We start from the raw sequence: 20,088 nt of genomic DNA on the forward strand, positions 1-20,088 counted from the left end.
TAAGGTAAAATTCTCATAGCTTTTGATGTAATTCAAAGAGATCTTTCTAACAGTTTAGCAGACTAGGCCTACTTAATATGCAAATAAACATGCAGTTGTCTCACTATATTCCCCAGTAATATGTCTTAGATGATTTTTAAATGGTTAGTTTTATGATCAAAGCTCGTTTAGTTTTTATGGAGGGCAAAACATCTATAATGCAATACAATGACAGGCTAACTGAAATATGTACTACAAATAAACGTTATTCTTATGTTTACTTTATAAAAAACATTACAGATTTTACGGCAAAAAGACACAACCTGAAGGTGTACATTCTTATAATTATACTAAAGTTAAGAGTAAGAGATAGCTAAGTTAAGAGATACCGTGTTATATTGTGAATGTTGTCAAGGTTCAAGATTGTTGCTTAAGCATGGCATCAAATGTTTTACTGATTTTATTAAATAGTTGCTACATTGTACAGATATTGAGAACATATATCTACCTATAATTTACATAAAGAACATACAACCAAAACATTTTCAAAACACTGAATTTTAAAGCTGTTTAAAATGCATCACTCGGCCATTTTCCACATACTTTTCTGTTCAGGAAGGAAGAGACAAGCATGGGCGCGGCTATGTCGCTTCTTTCGCCGCTCACCCAATAAAATACCCGCAAACTTGCATACTCCGCCCCTAATTAACAGCGCTGTATGGCACATAATGATGTGTTTGGCCTTCACTGAACCGCCCCTTTTCACTGTTCAGCCAATAAAAGAATTCCCCAAATTTGCATACACTTCCTCTAACTAAGCGTCTCCACTTGCTCTAGTCAAACAGTTGCCCCGTTTTGCGATTTAGGCCCGGGTTAAACCTGACGCACTCTCGTTGGTGTGCTGAAGAAGTTTTGAAAAGACATTTTCTTAAATCAGAAGAACTTGCGCGAGTACTATTTTTGAATAAGTTACTTTTTTTTTTTGTTATAGCGGTGTAAAATTATTGTTAACAATGGATGATCAAATAAGCTCCACGACACCTTCATATGGCTTTCAGCATGATGAAGAAGAAGAACACCGAGCAGACAAACACGTGAACTCGCTGCAGGATGAAGCAGCTGATTTCTCGATTAGAGAGGCAGTGGCTGATGTTCCAGAGGATGATGATATTTTAGATCTGGCCGGAGGAGCGAAAGATGCGCTCGAGAGGCACAAGTCCACACTGCCACGTACCGAAGAGCCACTGCTAGACTTCGCAGAACCAGAACCATCATCCATCTCTAAACCAGAGCCAGAAGCTGTCAAGCCAGCACTGATCAGTGCATTTGGAGATGCAACAACAAAACCGACAAAACCAGAAGAGAAGACAACAGTTACCCCATCTAAATCTAAATCTTCATGTTCATGTAAGTACATTATGCATGTGGATTTGATTTTCAATCAGGGATCTAAGTGTTATCACTAACTAAAAAATGTAATCAACTTTTAAGCCAAGTTATCCACCCAAGATGTTATACCAGGAACAAGTGACATGACGTCAGATCCGTTTAAATAATTCACGTTACATGTATTAATCAAGAGACTGAGTGACTTTTTACCTATTTTGTCTACTGCACTAACACAGCTTGAGGGTTTTGATCAAATTTAAGTCTCCGATTTGTTTGCCACAAGTATATGTAAAATGATGCTTATAAAACCAAAATGTTTTATGAACGGGTTACAATCTGTTGTAAAATTATTATAGAATACGGACTTATCTAATGTGGTTAAAAATAGCCTTTTTTTTTTTTTTTTAACGTTACGTACTGCGTGCGTGTATGAACCGTGTGGACAGCATTACGATACGATGAAAACTGAGAAATTTTCAAAAGTTTCAACGTCATCTTGATTGCATCCCTTTACTGCCATCTTGTGGATTCTTTATGTAACTGAAACACACTGCGGCATTTCGTGTCTGTTGGTCTATTTCTATTGAAATAAAATGTATTAAAATTAATTTATATTCTATGATAAGATCTGTGTGAAAATCCAAAACAAAATGTTTTTAAGTAAACATCACATACTTAATGTTCACCTCCCTATTGTGAACAGCAGACTGGGCAAAAGTCGTTTAGTTCGGTGACCGAGTTTACTCAGAAGTGTCACTGACATTGATTAAAACGCAATGACCCATAGTCACAATGGGCTCCATAAATCATCTATTATACATTGATGCTTGAATGAAATCCTGTCATAAACCTTAGAGTCTAAAGGACAGATTGTGTCTGAATAACAATGTGTTACCTATAATAGTAAAAATAACAATTTTTCTACAAATTAATGTCATGACTAAACCAAGACTCTCTTGAGCCCATACCAGATTATTGCACACGGCAGCTTGATTATTTTATTGCATTGTCATTATGAAAATGTGCCTTTTCCAAGGTTTTTTGTAATTTTAAGTTTGAACCATTTAATCAGATAAATATTGCGTTGAAGTGTTAATAAATAATTTGTCCCAACATTGGCACAAAGTTATGTCTTCCAGGTCATGAAACTAAAAGGTGCTTCTTATAGTTTTAATATTTTGAATTAGCTTTTAATTTTTATTCTGTCTTCGCTTTAATTTTGTTTAATTTTTAGTCATTTTGTTAATGTGCCTTTGTCATATTTATTGTTTTTTTTTTTTTTAACATGACTGTTTTTAGGATTATTATTTTAGTTTTATTTTTTATTTATTTTCATAGCTTGATAGCTAGAAAAATTAACCCTACAGAAGAGCATTTTGCTAAATATATGCACTATATTAAATATTTATTATACTTTTACTTAACCTGTTCTTCAGTATTTAATGTATGTTTGAATAAATCCGTCATAAAAACAAGTGTTCATGACAGCCACCATTTAAATGTTTACTTTTTAAAAATGCAGAGTTGTAGAAACATAATTGTCATTAAAAATTTAATATTATAATGTTATTATTGTAATAACTCCCTTATTTGCAATTTAAACATTTTTATACAAATTGCTTGTTAATTTTAGAGATTTCTTTCCCTTGAAAAATTAACATAGTGTACCTGATATATCACAAATGAATCTATCGAATGTCAAAATTTGTGTCAATGCCCAGCCCTACTCTTCAATCTAAAAATACTCATCAGAATGTGTGTATTTGCCCCAATAAACGAGGTACTGGGGACAGACCAAAAATGACATCCGAAAGTTTTGGATGTCATTTTCTGATGTGCATATGTGAACCCAAATGGCGGCCATTTTGTATGATCCAGCTGATGTTGTGCTGAAACCTCATGTTACTAGTACACCGCGTTCAACACCTTTGAATGTGGTCAGCTGACCTTAGCAGTGCTGGCCTTTGCAGAACGTGATCAGGCAGCTCTGCTAGGAGAGCCGTAGCGTCTCTCTCTACCCTTCAGTCCTGTCCTGCCCCAGCCAGAGACTCGTACCTCCTTCCTCACCCCCAACCACCTCTTCTGCAGACCCTTGACTGGAATGTATGACTGATGCACGCCAATTCAGATAACACGAACTCTATGACAACCCTGGGGATGGAGATAAAGCACTGGAAAGAACAGGGTATATGCTTGTTTTGCCCTAATTGGCCTGAAAATGAACTAAAAAGATCATTTTTTGTATGCTTGCCTTGTCCATAAATGTTATTAGGTAAAGCTGTAAGTTTTGCTTGATTTTGTGGTCTTGCTTGCAAAGGTGCTAGTGGGAGAGAATGTTCTAGTTGCGCTGAGTAAATGGTCTGGGATGTCTTGATTACAAAGCATATTGCAACGGCAAGCATTTATCCCTCTGCCAGAGAGTGCTATTGGCAAACTGCCTGTTTGCTGCACAAAATGTTGTACTGACTGCATATTGTGAATTCAGGGCATTTCAAAAGAAGTTGAAGAATAAATGAGCCATTTGCCACAACATGAAGAGTATCACTGCTGCTTTGAGCAACAATTGATTAGTTTTATTTATAATTTTAGTGTGTTGGTATAATTTGTCATTGTGTTCTAGCTGTTCTCATGTTCAGGAGGGCCTGCAGTGCTATTTAAATTGTTTATGCAAGTTGGCACCGATTGTGACAATGAAATCAAGCTGGGAACATGTAATGAAGACTGACGTCTGATCTAAACTTTTGCAAACCCTTGTGAATGTTGTCTTGCGGATGGGTTTCCTGGATAGATACGTTGTTTCTGACTTCAGGGCCTGTGAAATATGGTGACAGGATATGATTTGGCCATTTTGAAATGAGATTTGTCATTCTGTCTTATGTCAGTTGCATTGTACATTTTGTTTCAAAATCACTTTTTAGTGAAAAACAAATAACTGGCTCTCAACCATTTTGTCTTCTAGATATTTCAGCTGTAATGACATTTAAAGATAAACATGTAATATACATTACTGTTAAAAAAAAAAAAAATGGGTCGGTAAGATAAAAACAAAAACAAACAAAAAAAAAACTTCAGCAAGAACACATTAAAGGGTTAGTTCACACAAAAATGAAAATTCTGTCATTAATTACTCCCTCATGTCATTCAAAACTTGTAAGACCTTTGTTCATCTTCATATCTTCACTCAGTATTGGCCGACACTGTACACGTGAGCAGCACGGCGCACCCGTGTGATGCTGATGCAGGAGCCGGCCAATAGTGAGTCAGCATTCTGATGTAAAACACGGAAGCACTGTACTGCGTTCACTACGTCAACTGCGTAGGAGACTGAGATGGAAGAGAAGAGATTGTTGAATAAAGTCGTTATTTTTTTTTATTTTTTTTTGCGCACAAAAACTATTCTCGTCATTTCATAAAATTAAGGTTGAACCACTGTAGTCACGTGGACTATTTTAACGTTGTCTTTAGTACCTTTCTGGGCCTAATTAAATAGCTGTCTAATGGAGGAGTCAGAGAGCTTTCGGATTTCATCAAAAATATCTTAATTTGTGTTCTGAAGATGAACGAAGATCTTACAGATTTGGAACGACATGAGGGCGAGTACTTAATGACGGAAATTTCATTTTTGGGTGAACTAACCCTTTAAATTGATCAAAAGCGACAGTAAAGACATTTTATAATGTTACAAAAGATTTCAATTTCATATAGATGCTGTTCTTTTGAACGTTCCATTCATCAAATAAAAAAGTGTTATTTTTTCTACAAAATTATTTCACAGCACAACTGTCTTCAGCATTGGTGATAATGAGAAATGTTTGTTGAGCACCAAATCAGTTTATTAGAATGATTTCTGAAGGATCATGTGACACTGAAGACTGGAGTAATGATGCTGAAAATTCAGCTTTGCATCACAGGATACATTTAAAAAAATATTCAAATAGAAAATTTAATTTAAGTTGTGATATTTCACAGTATTAAAGTGTTTACTGTATTTTGATCAAATAAATGCAGCCGACATTAAAAAAAAAAAAAAAAAAAAAAAAATTACCGACTTCAGACTTTTGAAATGTAGTGTACATATAATAGCGTTGGACAATAAAAAAATATTTACTTTTTTTTTTTTTTTTTACTAATATATATATATATATATATATATATATATATAAAGATTTAAAAAAAAAAAAAAAAAGGGTAAACTTTCCGCTTTGTCACATGTTTGTTTCCTGATAAATACACTGATATTTAATTATTTTTGTTTATTTGAGCCAACAATGCGTATGACTCAGATTTCGTGGACTTTTATTTACTGGAATCCTGAGGGACTTTTGTTTTGAAATCATCCCGTTCGACCGGAACTACCATTTGTCATTGGAGTTGCGTGCTTCTCGTGTGTTCTTGGCCCTGTCTGTCTGATCGCAGATGAGCGAGATGGATTCCAAACAAGGTTAGTTAGTGAGTTAGACAGTTAAACGGTCTGTAATTGCGTCCCTCCTCCACGTGTCACTGTTGATTTATGTGCATTTATATTGCAATGTGTGTTTACAAGCACTGTCGATATTTAGAATGAAATAATGATGATAAAATGCAGGTTTTATTCTGGGGGGTCTTGATAAGGCCGCACGACTTAGTGTTTTTCACGCATGCATTATAATAGTACACATTAATATTAGTATTTATGAGCAGATATGCATGCATTGTGTTAAGCTTCGAAAATGTGGCACATTAATACTTCGTGAACTGTTCAGTTTTGATTAAGCTTATGCAACGGTCTGTTGGCAAGAGTACAAGAGGAAGGGCAGCATGTTCTGCTGAACCAACCCAAGTGCTTCTGAGTTATTGATTAAATACTTTGGCTTTTTTGGGTGGGTGTTGTTTGTCTTTAGAAGAGCAGTGAGAGAAGATAGCGCGTGCATGCTAGTTTGTCATGAACTCTGATCAGATATGTTGGCACATATTGTAGATTAGGTTTAATTATTGAAGGGTCCTTGACTGACTGTGAGGTTTCTGTCCTATTTTTATCTTCCCTCTAGCACGAACACACTAGGTTTGCTGTAAAGTCAGAATTGAACGTGATCACGCCATGAAACAGGCCATTGTGTCCTTGATGAGTGTGTGTGCCTTATTTTTTTCCTGTGTCTGAATGGAGTTTTGATGTTAAAGTGGTCAGTTCATTTGTATATTAAAATGATTTGTTCCACGTGCTCAACTGCAAAGCCACCATCAGCAGATTTCCCATTTAATTATCCTATTTCCTGTTCTTCAACTTCTGAAACACTGGCCATGTTTACATGCACATTTTCTGATTATGATCAGTTTTACTGATCGTAACCAGTTTAATCAACTTCAATTTTTGTTTAATCAACCTATAAGCCAAATAAACAATGTACAGTTTTAGTTATTGATAGAGCTTTATTTTGGTGTGTTAATTAATTAATCAATATTTGACAATTTTGATATTATCAAAATAAATGTTTGATTTGACTTAAAGGGATAGTTCACCCCAAAAGTGAAAATTCTGTCATTAAGTACTCACCCTCGTGTCATTCCAAACCGGTAAGACTTTCATTCATCTTCAGAACACAAATGAAGATCTTTTTGATGAAATCTGAGAGATGTCAGTTCCTCCAGTGACTGCCTTTGCAACCAGAACTTTGACGCTTCAAAAAGTTAATAAAGAGATCGTAAAACTAATCCATATGAATCAAGCGGTTTAGTCCAAATTTTCTGAAGTGGCTTGATCGCTTTTTATGATGAACAGATTTTATTTAGGCTTTTACTCGCATAAAAACCTTGATCATTGAGCATACACAGAAGCTCATCTGAACTTGAATGACGCACGAGAACAAACCTCTTCCGGAAGCTCAAACGTGCTGCGTAACCAATGAGGTTCATTCTCATGTGGAAGAGGTTTGTTCTTGTGCGTCATTCAAGTTTGGTTGAGCTTCTGTGTATGTTTGCTGATCAATGTTTATGGGAGTAAAAGCCTAAATTCAATCGGTTCATCATATAAAGCGATCGAGTCTCTTCAGAAAATTTGGACTAAACTACTCAATTCATATGGATTAGTTTTACGATCTCTCTGAACTTTTTGAAGTGTCAAAGCGGTAGTTGCATAGGCTGTCAATAGAGAGTACAGAACTGGCTCAGATTTTATATAAAAAAAAAAAAAAAAAAAATCTTTTATGTTCTGAAGATGAACGAAAGTCTTACAGGTTTGGAATGACATGAGGGTGAGTAATTAATGGCAGAATTTAATTTTTTGGGTGAACTAACCCTTTAACTGCATTAGTTAACATGAACTAATGAAACTTCTAAAGCATTTCTTAATCTTGGTTAAAGAGAACTTCAACATTTACCCTTTTATTATTTAAATCAAAAGTTGTATCTGTTAATATTTAATGAACCTGCGCTTACATGAACTAACAATGAACAGTTGTATTTAATTTACTAACGTTAAAGGTCAGTGAATATTGTAATGTATGGCTCATTGTTATTTAATGCTTTCACTAATGAGACCTTATTGTAAACCTATTTGTTTTTTTGTGTGCTACACAGTAATTCAGCTCCTTAATTCTCATTCGCATGCTTTCACAATCTAAAAAATGAAGGTCATGAGACAATTTCTTGCTTATGGAAATTAGTTTAACGTGTTTATAAGAACGTGCTTGTAAAAGTGTTCATTTCTTTTTGATAAACCAGAAAGTTGCATCATCTGGCTGTTAAGAGTTGATGTAACTCTTCCTTTCTGTTGGCAGTGGTGGACCTGCTGTATTGGCGAGATCTGCAGAGGACGGGGGTGGTGTTTGGAGCCAGTCTGTTCCTGCTGCTGTCCCTCAGCGTGTGCAGTATTATCAGCGTGCTCTCCTATGTGGCCCTTGCCCTGCTGTCTGTCACCATCTCCTTCAGGATATACAAAGGCATTTTACAGGCTGTTCAGAAGTCAGAGGATGGGCACCCCTTCAAGTGAGAACGCACACATGTTGCATGCATATTGTGGCTGCATCAGGCTCACGTGTTTCCATGCCATGTTTTGTTCACTTTGCATCGCCTGAGTGTAAAACTGTTAGGATAATCCTGCTTTGATCAGTTTGTGTTCCAGTTTATGTAAGGAGGCAGATCTGTGGAGCTTAGCTTCTGGGCTTACATGAGGTGTTACACGCTGTTGGTTTTGACTCCCTGCCAAAATTTTTAAGCCTCGGCTGTAAAATAGAAGTGGAAGGACAAAAATCGGAGCACTTAAAAGATTCTTGAAGTTGTTTTGGAAGTGAAGTGGTTGCAATATCTGTGTATCTCAGAAAGTTTATTTGATTTTCATCTACTTAATTTCAATCAAACTGCTAGGCTCTGTTCCAAAACCTAGTGAGATGCTTTGCTGTTTGTTTACTGAGTAGCCAGCTACTTTCTATCCATCTATACAGATTTTCTCTAAATTATAAAAATAATTATTTGTAATTCTCACATTCATTGCAGAAATGTAACATAATAAACTGCTTAACATAATAATATGGCAAAATACATTTCTATTTAAATGTTTTTAATGGTACATACAGTGGGTACGGAAAGTATTCAGACCCCCTTAAATTTTTCACTCTTTGTTATATTGCAGCCATTTGCTAAGATCATTTAAGTTCATTTTTTTTTCCTCATTAATGTACACACAGCACCCCATATTGACAGAAAAACACAGAATTGTTGACACTTTTGCAGATTTATTAAAAAAGAAAAACTGAAATATCACATGGTCCTAAGTATTCAGACCCTTTGCTGTGACACTCATATATTTAACTCAGGTGCTGTCCATTTCTTCTGATCATCCTTGAGATGGTTCTACACCTTCATTTGAGTCCAGCTGTGTTTGATTATACTGATTAGACTTGATTAGGAAAGCCACACACCTGTCTATATAAGACCTTACAGCTCACAGTGCATGTCAGAGCAAATGAGAATCATGAGGTCAAAGGAACTGCCTGAAGAGCTCAGAGACAGAATTGTGGCAAGGCACAGATCTGGCCAAGGTTACAAAAAAATTTCTGCTGCACTTACGGTTCCTAAGAGCACAGTGGCCTCCATAATCCTTAAATGGAAGACGTTTGGGAGGACCAGAACCCTTCTTAGAGCTGGCCGTCCGGCCAAACTGAGCTATTGGGGGAGAAGAGCCTTGGTGAGAGAGGTAAAGAAGAACCCAAAGATCACTGTGGCTGAGCTCCAGAGATGCAGTCGGGAGATGGGAGAAAGTTGTAGAAAGTCAACCATCACTGCAGCCCTCCACCAGTCGGGGCTTTATGGCAGAGTGGTCCGACGGAAGCCTCTCCTCAGTGCAAGACACATGAAAGCCCGCATGGAGTTTGCTAAGATGGTGAGAAATAAGATTCTCTGGTCTGATGAGACCAAGATAGAACTTTTTGGCCTTAATTCTAAGCGGTATGTGTGGAGAAAACCAGGCACTGCTCATCACCTGTCCAATACAGTCCCAACAGTGAAGCATGGTGGTGGCAGCATCATGCTGTGGGGGTGTTTTTCAGCTGCAGGGACAGGACGACTGGTTGCAATCGAGGGAAAGATGAATGCGGCCAAGTACAGGGATATCCTGGACGAAAACCTTCTCCAGAGTGCTCAGGACCTCAGACTGGGCCGAAGGTTTACCTTCCAACAAGACAATGACCCTAAGCACACAGCTAAAATAACGAAGGAGTGGCTTCACAACAACTCCGTGACTGTTCTTGAATGGCCCAGCCAGAGCCCTGACTTAAACCCAATTGAGCATCTCTGGAGAGACCTAAAAATGGCTGTCCACCAACGTTTACCATCCAACCTGACAGAACTGGAGAGGATCTGCAAGGAGGAATGGCAGAGGATCCCCAAATCCAGGTGTGAAAAACTTGTTGCATCTTTCCCAAAAAGACTCATGGCTGTATTAGATCAAAAGGGTGCTTCTACTAAATACTGAGCAAAGGGTCTGAATACTTAGGACCATGTGATATTTCAGTTTTTCTTTTTTAATAAATCTGCAAAAATGTCAACAATTCTGTGTTTTTCTGTCAATATGGGGTGCTGTGTGTACATTAATGAGGAAAAAAAAAGAACTTAAATGATTTTAGCAAATGGCTGCAATATAACAAAGAGTGAAAAATTTAAGGGGGTCTGAATACTTTCCGTACCCACTGTACATAGTTATTTGATTTAAACCTGATTCAGTTTGAATTGATTCATGGAAACAAATTGAACTTGAACAGTGTTTTCTACTTGATCTAAAGTCACCATGAAATTAAAATCGACATTTCTTATTTTATGAAATTTCAGTATTTATAAATGATTTTAACTGTGCACATTATTATTATTATTATTATTATTATTATTATTTTTTTTTTTATTTTTTTTAAATTCATGCGCCCTTGTAAACTTTAATCAAAATAACTTCCCCTCTTCTCTTCTCTTCTCTTCTCTTCTCTTCTCTTCTCCTGATGTTTACTGGCGCAAGGGCAGGGCAACCTGTCACTCACATGAGATCAAAATAGTAAACCATAACCATCCAATCAAATACCCATGGACAAATCAAGTCCCACCCTACCTTTTTTTTTTTTTTTTTCTCCTCCCTTGTTCGAGAAGCAGTTTCACTTGGATATACATCACAATAGGGAAGAAAAGACTGTCACAATTTCCATGTCATGCTGACTTTAAGTTAAATGTATATGCTTTTAAAACCTCTTTACTCTCATACCCATAAGTAGAGCTGCTCGATTCTGTATTGAGAATCACGATTAAAAAAAAAAAAAAAAAAAAAAAGACCAAGATTCTCCTACAATTCTGAATAGACAACTAAAAAAAAAAGTCTATAAAAAATGTTGTAATTTGTGTTTAAAAAAAAAAAAAATCAGTTTGAATGAATGATTCAATGACTTAGTCATTTAAGATTTCACTTGTTTCATTACACCTACTGAATGAATTAGTGTTTTTGAACAAATCTCTTAAATGAATAATTCAATGACAAATACATTATTATTTTTTTTTTTAAACAGTCACTTGTCTCCACCTACTGGTGTAAAGATATAACTGATACAATTTTTACTTGAAGCATCACGTTTCAAAAGGTGATTTGCTCTATTATGATCGCAACTGTAGACGTCAGTGTTTATATCCGAACTATAAATGTTTATCTTAGCACTTCTGTGATATAATAATTTACATTAAGACAGAAATAATGTTACGGTGTGAAAAGTTTTATACCTATGCATGACAACTGATCTCTCTGGGTCAGCAGCAGTACCAACGCAGATTTGAATCTTTCGATGTGCTCGTACTTTTCAAAGGTTTAATAGGCATTGCTGAATTGTTGACATTTAGGAATAATTTTTGTGTCTGTGTTTGAATTGAGATCGCAGGTTTTTTTTACAATTAATCGTGCAGCTCTACCTTTAAGACAGGGAAGGATTGTAAAACTACCTAAATGTCATGGTCTTCAGAACTTGATGGCTAACTAAAGCTCATTAATCATAAATGTCATTAATCATAATTTGTGTTATAACATGAAATTTTCAATGTCTTGCTAGCTCACTAGGTTAATGGAACGGCGCTTTAGTCTCACGGTAAACCTTTTCTCTCTGTACAGGATGTATCTGGATAAGGATATCGCAATCCCTACGGAGATGGTTCATAAGTACAGTGACACAGCTCTGGGGCACATCAACGCTGTCGTTAAAGAGCTGCGACGACTCTTCCTGGTGGAGGATCTGGTGGACTCACTCAAGGTTTGTTCTAGAAAATGAAATCCTGATCGTGCTTTCTCAGCTTTATGCTCTTTTATTTGATTTGGGTCTCAATAACTGCTCTCAGGGTAAAGATTGGAAAATAAATCTTGTTGTCTTGATATCAAGATTTTTCACAGCTCTGCTTGTGTGTCTGTTAATCTAATCCTCACATTTATATTATAGTCTGGCCAATATTTGAATATTTTTAGATTATAAGGCTTGCATGGCAGTTTCAAAACCTGCTTTAATTGAATTGAGAGTATGTACACTACTGTTCAAGTCTAGGGTCAGTAGAGTTTTACTTACTTTTTATTTGTTTTTTTGAGGAAAGAAATTTATACTTCTGTTCTGCAAGCATGAAAAAATGATTTCCACAAAAATATTAAGCAGTACTGTTTTCAACATTGATAATAATAAGATATTTTTTTGAGCACCAAATCAACCATATTAGAATGATTTCTGAAGGATCATGTGACACTGAAGACTGGAGTAGTGATGCTGAAAATTCAGCTTTGCCATCACAGAAATAAATTGTTTTAAAATGTTCAAAAAGAAAATGATTATTTTAAATGGTAATCTTATATCATAATATTATGGTTTTAACTGTATTCTTGATTAAATAAATGCAGTCTTGGTGAGCATGAGAAATTTCTTTAAAAAAGAAAGTCCTTACCAACCCCAAACGTTTGAACGGTAGTGTACATCTCATTAGCTAACATTAATTCATATTATTAATTGTATCCTAAGAGACATGGAGACATGGCCTCCCATTTGTTTTTAATAGAGAGGGTTGGTGGTCAGGTCTGGGGTGTATGGTCATGTTTTGCAGGAGAGGGTCGTAAACGGCTCCACAAAGCAGCCTTTGTTGATCAGGCTGAGGGGATTTGGACTGAGCTCTGATGGGATAGAAATGGTGCCAAAGAGACTAACCTGTCTCTCTCTTCACAGCCAGCAACTCTTTTTATTAGGAGGGGGAGGGGGGGTTAAAGCATCAGCTGTGATGTAGCATTGAGGAATGCCAGTCTTTAGTCATGTGATGCTCTGTTTTAGATGACTGTCACATGACAAGGTTAGCTGCAGGGCTGAATCTTGAATGAATAGCTGGAGTACACTTTCCAGTTCCTTATGCATTGTTGCTCCAATGCCCGCGTTGCCATGTTGAGGGCATTCTAGTTCTGATGAGTGGGCCATTCATTATGCGCTCCAAATGCATTTTGTGTATTTAGTTCAGCTAGTGTGGCGTATGAAGTCTAGTGATATATCGAAATGTCTGAAACCTGAAATTGATTACAATACGACAGTATAATTTTAATATAAAACAAATTTAAATATAACAAAATAAGTTTTTGTTTTTTAAATTAATTAAAAAATGGGTGATTTATTAAAATAATAAGTGGTGCACTGAAATATAAATTCTGGGCGGAAACCAAAAATTGAGGATGCAAATTTATTTGTTTGTTTTACTTATTTTAATATTTTTAATTAATTTCATGAATTTTACCTAAACACCGAAATTAAGTTTTTCGGAAAACAAAAGTTTATTTAATAATCAGCACTCAAATAAAACTGAGTTGTACAAATATTTAAATTGCACATGAGGCAGTTTTTATATAAACTTTAATAATAGAATTAGGTTTCTACTCCAGTTTGTTGGTGAATTATAAATATTTAAACAATGGCTATAATAATGTAAGACAGATTTATTCAAACGTGCATTAAAAATAAAGACATTACTAACAGGTTAAGTAATAATATAATATGTAATACAGTGCATATATTTAGCAAAATGCTGCTTTTTTTTTTTTTTTTTTCCTCTTTCTTGCTAACTAGAAAAATATGGACATTGAACTCTTGCTTATATTTACTCTTGTGTACTGTATGTGTACTTTTTTTTTTTTTTTTTTTTTTTTTTTTTGTCTTTCGTCTTCTTTGCTTTATTTTTTGCGGAGCATTATTTTGCTTCGCTTCAGCTATGATCAAGAGACATCCACTCTTGCATTGCGAGTTTGTGCATTTTGGGAGCGGATCAATGAAGGGAGGGGTGTGTTTGTTTGGGTTGATTTCAAATATCAACAGAGTTTCTCAGAAATCTCTTACTGCACCTTTAAACATCACCGTTTCTGTCAATGACTTCGGCCCTTTAAAACCATTTTGACCCAAAAATTCTGGTAGCCTAAATTTCGGTGCATCACTATGAATAATAAATTAAATAAATAAAAACTGTGAAAATATTAATATTACTTCTGAAAATTGACTCTGTGCCTATAAGCCATAAATGGTTTAACAGCAGAACTAAGGTCATAAGAGCACAGCTTGGACTAAGTATGGTGTACTAAATACATGTTGGATCCTGGGATAAGCGCTTTAAAGGGGTCATGAATTGAGAAATCAACTTTTCCTTGAGCTTTTGATATATAAGAGGTCATCGTACTATAAGAATATCCTGTAAGTTTCAGAAATGAAAACTTCCTTGTTAGTCAAATAAAAGCTTTTATTGACAGGAATGTGCCTGTCATGGATAGGTGAAACGCTGCCTCCGCAGAAGAAATCAACGCTTACTTCATCATTGCAACGTTAGCCCCGCCCACTGGCATGTTAGTGAGATGAGGAGAGAATAGCGATAAAACAGGACAAAACTAACATTACCTTTCAAAGGATCCTAATGCTAGGAATATGGTTATTTATTTGCAACAATGTGAATGTCTCAGTTGAGCTTTATTTATTTATATTCGGTATTTCACTATGAATTTTTTAATTTGGTAAATCAATCGCATTTCAGCGCAGGCTTTGCAAACAAACTTTTACGATATGGACTCGACAGTAATGCAGCAACATGTAAGTAACTGCGTTACTCCTACTGTTCTAATGCCTGATCTGATATGTTTCATGAACAGTCAGATGTCATTTGTCTGCAGTAAATCAAACCAGTGACTAACAGTCACCTTCAGTTGTTTCTCTTAGTAGGATGAAAATCTTATTTAAACGGTGATTCAATTATATAAAGAAAGCCATCAAAGAAAGCTCCCTTTGAAATCGCTGGAGCTGTCAATCAAACAGAGTGAGTTTATCAGTGACTGAGTTCTGGACTTGCACCAAAACTCACGTTTTATTCAATGAATCTTTGTTATATCGCGTTTGCACTGTTAGCAATGATGAAAGCATTTGTTAATGTACAGAAATTGAGTTACAATGACGAGATCACTGCTTTCATGCACTCAACAACATGTCTGTGATCAGCTACAATCTTCATCACTGCAACCTTTCATGCCACAATCTAAATATAATGCCATAGATCGAAATGTAATGCAACACTTTCCATGATTAGTTAACTTTTGAGAGCTGTAATAGTAGAAACTTGCTAAAAGAAAGAGTAATACTTGGCTATTTCAAATGGAAAGATGTTAGCCAATCACAGCAGTGGGCGTTTACACTGAAGTCTCACAGCAGACACACTCCTTAAAACAGAGTTCAAATAAGAGAGCTAAAATCAGGGTAGCAAAAATGCCTTTTATTTCTAAATTGACCATTTTGGATGCAAAAAGCATACTAACATTATCCGTGCACCCCAGGAAACATTATAAAACAATAAAACTACGCTGTTCATGACCCCTTTAATCTTATGTAAAAATGTCTGGCATTTTAAGGTGACGCCCCGTTCTAAGCAAAGTTTGTGGCGTAATGGAAAAGCACCACTAACATTAATGTTAAATCAGCACCTCATGGCTTTTCTTGGCGCTGCATTTGCCCACGTCTCAAACGCAGGGTAGTCCAGTGGATGGAAGCATCCGTGTAAGGAGATTTACTGCCCTGTGAAGGGGTGGTGGTTATGGTCTATGGATAGAGTTACAGCCAGACCCCACTGCCCTTTCAGAGCTCTGGAGGTCTTCTACAGCTGGGCGGATAGATTCCCTCCCAGCATTCAGTCTCTCTGTGGTCAGACGGCTATATTGAGTGACGTGTCCAGTTACGAGCGACAGTTTATGTGCCGGTGGCTTTTGAACAGTTTGTGCTGTTTGAAGGGTCAACATGCTTTTTTTCTTTTATTCGGAGTTCAAGTGAAATGCATTTGATGTTTTCAATGTCAATTTATGAAAATGGTCAGTTATTAGGCATTTTTCATTATCTCTTTTTGACTCTAAGAGTTAAAGTTGGTCACCCAAACTACAAGTCTTCTCCCCAAGGCTGTTTATGTGGTCAAAAATACAGTAAATAAAGATTATTACATTTTAAAATAACTATTTTGTGTATTAATATTTAAAAATGTAATTTATTCCTATGATGGCAAAGCTGAATTTTAAGCCTCATTACTCCAGTCTTCAGTGTCACATAATCCATCAGAAATAATTCTAATATGCTGATTTGCTGCTCAAGAAACATTTTATGATCAATTTGGTTGTGCTGCTGTTTTTTGGTTTTTGTGGAAACCATGTTTATGTATTTTTGATAAATAGAAAGTATCAAAGAACAGTTTATTCTTTGCATTTTTGTAACATTGAAAAAGTCTATACTGCCACTTTTGATCCAATTGCATGGATTAATCATGTATCTGTTTTGAATAAAAGTATTCATTTTCCACACAAATGCTCACTCAACTTTTAAACGTTAGTAATACTCTTATGTAAATGCTCTCTTCACATGTGAAATGAGTAACACTGTCATTGTGTGAGTGTTTTATTACTTTTTGGCATCAGACATCACACTATTTTGTAACTAGCTGTTTTTATATTTTAGGCTCAGGAAGAGGTTTGAGTTCTGAAACCTTAAGTACGTCTACGTAGTACATTAAACTCGTATTCAAAAGATGAAGGAAGCTTACTTTTTTTAAATATGAGCCCTAACGTTTCTAAAGTGTTTCCTCTGACCTGTTGTACTCTGGTTGTATGTTGACATGTGGTCTACTCTTCTCTTCTCAGTTTGCAGTTCTCATGTGGATCTTGACCTATGTTGGTGCCTTGTTCAATGGTCTCACCCTTCTTATTTTGGGTATGTCTGTTTTAGAATGTAGTCCTATTTTTAAATTGATGCATAGTAATTTGTTGCAGTTAATTGTTGCTTGTCAGAATATGGCATGATGTTCAAAATGTGCTCTTTCTTTAGGTCTCATAGGTGCTTTCAGTTGGCCAGTGATCTATGAAAAGCATCAGGTATGTCTATTTGGCATGTGTATGCAATGATAACCTCTGGCTCAGGCAGCTGTCGTTGTATATTAAGTGTTTATTGGAGTCTTCAGTGTCAATAAACGGCATAATAAATCTATAATGTATATCTGAATGCTGTAATTATTCTTCCTTATTCCTAATACAGGCACAAATTGACCATTACTATGGACTGGTGAACAAGCAAATCAAAGATGTTGTGGGAAAGTAAGTCTGTTTACATGGTGAAATATGCGACTGGTGCTTTACTCAATGAACCAACAAATAGTGTTTTATGATCATTTTGTTTTGATGAACACAATTGTAGACCAATTGCTGTGTTAATGTAGTATCATTAAGGCATTATTATAGTTTTTATTTTTATATTTTCCATTCATTTAATTGTAAAGTTTCAGTAATTTTTTTTTTAGTTTTTTTTTAATCTGTCTGTATAGTTTTTACTTTATTTATATAGTGTTTTTATTAATTTAAAAAATATATATTATGTAAAAAAAAAAAAAAAAAAAATGTTAAAAACCCTAAATGAATGTTTTCTTGGCAACAAGCTGAAATAAAACAAGTTTTTCTTTTATTTATTTAATTTATTTTTATAGTTTGTTTTAGTTAAACTATAATAACCCTGACTATATAAATCTGTAAATGTTCAGATGGGAACATTTGATACAGCATTGCTAGTTTAAGAATAAAATAAAAATTAGACACTTGTGGCTTTTTATGGCATCTATATTTTGGTTTATAACTAAAAGTAAACTCCAGAATAATTCAGTAGGTACTAGAGCTGCACGATTCTGGATAAAATAAGAATCATGATTTTTTGGTTTCAAATAGAGATCACGATTCTCCCACGATTCTGAATATACAACCAAACAAAATAACATGTGATTTACTAGAGGTTCTGACAAAATATAAATTGCTGACTCTAATTGCTAGAAAATGTTTGAATGAATTATTTAAAAAATGGTTTTGAATGAATTCAATGACTCATTAATAAATACTTGTTTAATTGCTTGATGAATCAGTGTTTTTGAACGAATCTTTTGAATGAACGATTCAATGACAAATACATTTTTTAACAGTCAGTTGTCGCCACCTAGTGGAAGTAGATGTAATTGATACAACCGTTATTTGACGTGCCAAGTTCGTTTTAAAAGGTAGTTTGCTCTATTTTGATCGCTATCGTAGATATCGGTGTTTAAATACTAACTTAAAACTTATATCTCAGTACTTCTGTGATAATGTGAATATTTGTAACACAGAAATAACTCGTGTGATTCAAAACGGCTCTCTCTGGCTCTGGCAGCACGAACACAGATTTGAACGTTCCGGTTTGATTTTGTCAAAGCTTTAATAGACGCGGGAGAATCGTTGTCATTAATAAAGTAGGATCGCGTGGGTGCTTGAATCGAGATCGCGATCTTTTTACGATTAATCATGCAGCTTTAGTAGATACTCACATTGTGTTTTTGTTTGTCCATTTAAGGCCATTCAATAGTATCTGTGTTCTGAATTATTTTTTTTATTTTTTTTTAAATCCTATTGTAGACGTTTCACTCACACACAGTGTGACAGACTTTTTACGACTTGTTTGTTTTAATAATTTAGTATAAACCTATGGTTTTCATGTCCCTTATGGGCTGTAGTCATATCCTTTTGTTTATGTGTCAACAGGATCCAGGCCAAGATTCCCGGAGCAAAGCCAAAGACTGAGTGAAGAAAGTTAGATTGTGTGTTAATTCTGTGCACGAGAAGTGATGATGGAACAAGAATCAGAACAAGACGGACAGAATCGTGTTTGGTTTGGAAAAAGGCCTTAGACGATGCAATGTAAACTTTATTCCCCCCCTCCCCCAGTGTTTGAAATGTTAGTGTAACTGAGAATGAAACCTTTTTAAACCTCCCATCAGTTTCTCTCACAAGAGTCGTCATCACTGTCTTTCAGAGTAGATCTATGTTTAAACGCAGCTACATAACACCATTACAGAATGTAGTCCGAGGAACTCATGTCAGCGAAGGCAGGAATCGATGAGATTTTTTTCGTTTACTATTCGGTCAGTGACGCGTTAACCTTTTTTGAAGGTCATTTTGATTCATTTCAGTATGATAAAGGGAGTGAATTGTTTTGGTTACGAAGTTCCTTCACAAGTGTTTTGATTTTAGCAATTTTTTTTTTCTTCCTATTTCGTTCGTACTTGGCGTGATAGAACACAGCGGTGTTGTGGTGTAACTGTGTTAAAGTTGATGAAATTAGATCATGTTAGAGGTGAAGAGGCTTCTAGTCTTCTGTAGCAGAGTTTAAGAGCAGTTTTATTTCGCACTTGTCTTCAAAGGGATCTGTTACGGCATATTGCACCCAACTATTCATAGTTTTTAGCCGTTAAGTGAAAAAGTAAAAAAAATAAAGTGAACTAGAACGTATGCTGTCAGCCTATCACCTTCCTGTCATGTCAAAAATCACCAACATGTTTGCAGAATTTGCCGTCTCCATCGTGGATCGAATACCTGAAACGGCACACGCTCTTAAAAACTTGCAAACATCAAGCACTGTTTCTTCATGCAGGTCATTTGTAAAAGATAATTCAGTTTTGATGGAAAATATGCTGAAGACTGTCTGTGGAATGCTTTGTGAAAAATAAGCCAATAAAGTACCAATAAAGCTTGTAGACAAACTATTTGCTTTTGTGCTTAATTTGAAGGTTTGTTTGTGATATTTACGATGCAGTTTGTTGCATGGACTTTGGCGCCATCCAGTGGTGCTGTAAGGAAGTGTGGAATCTTCCATGATTTTGTCATTTTGAGCATCAGTCTTATTCCTGTCATTAACA

General features: G+C 35.6%; 1 protein-coding gene across 3 annotated transcripts; it reads left to right on the top strand.

Annotated features, from left to right (window-relative positions):
- Positions 1 to 785: 785 nt before the first annotated feature.
- On the top strand, positions 786 to 19,935 carry rtn4a (reticulon 4a). Of its 3 annotated transcripts, none has more exons than XM_051896584.1 (7): positions 786 to 1,386; positions 8,121 to 8,328; positions 11,972 to 12,110; positions 17,024 to 17,093; positions 17,208 to 17,254; positions 17,415 to 17,473; positions 18,935 to 19,935. In XM_051896584.1, the coding sequence occupies exons 1-7, from the start codon at positions 993 to 995 to the stop codon at positions 18,975 to 18,977; spliced, it is 960 nt and encodes a 319-aa protein (XP_051752544.1). In that variant the 5' UTR covers positions 786 to 992; the 3' UTR covers positions 18,978 to 19,935. The 3 variants fall into 3 exon arrangements, with proteins under 3 accessions (XP_051752544.1, XP_051752545.1, XP_051752546.1); XM_051896585.1 differs by lacking the exon at positions 786 to 1,386 and adding an exon at positions 3,386 to 3,553; XM_051896586.1 differs by lacking the exon at positions 786 to 1,386 and adding an exon at positions 5,646 to 5,809.
- Positions 19,936 to 20,088: the final 153 nt, after the last annotated feature.

The sequence above is a fragment of the Ctenopharyngodon idella genome, chromosome 6, assembly GCF_019924925.1.
Source record: "Ctenopharyngodon idella isolate HZGC_01 chromosome 6, HZGC01, whole genome shotgun sequence".
In the NCBI taxonomy this organism is placed as follows: Eukaryota; Metazoa; Chordata; class Actinopteri; order Cypriniformes; family Xenocyprididae; genus Ctenopharyngodon; species Ctenopharyngodon idella.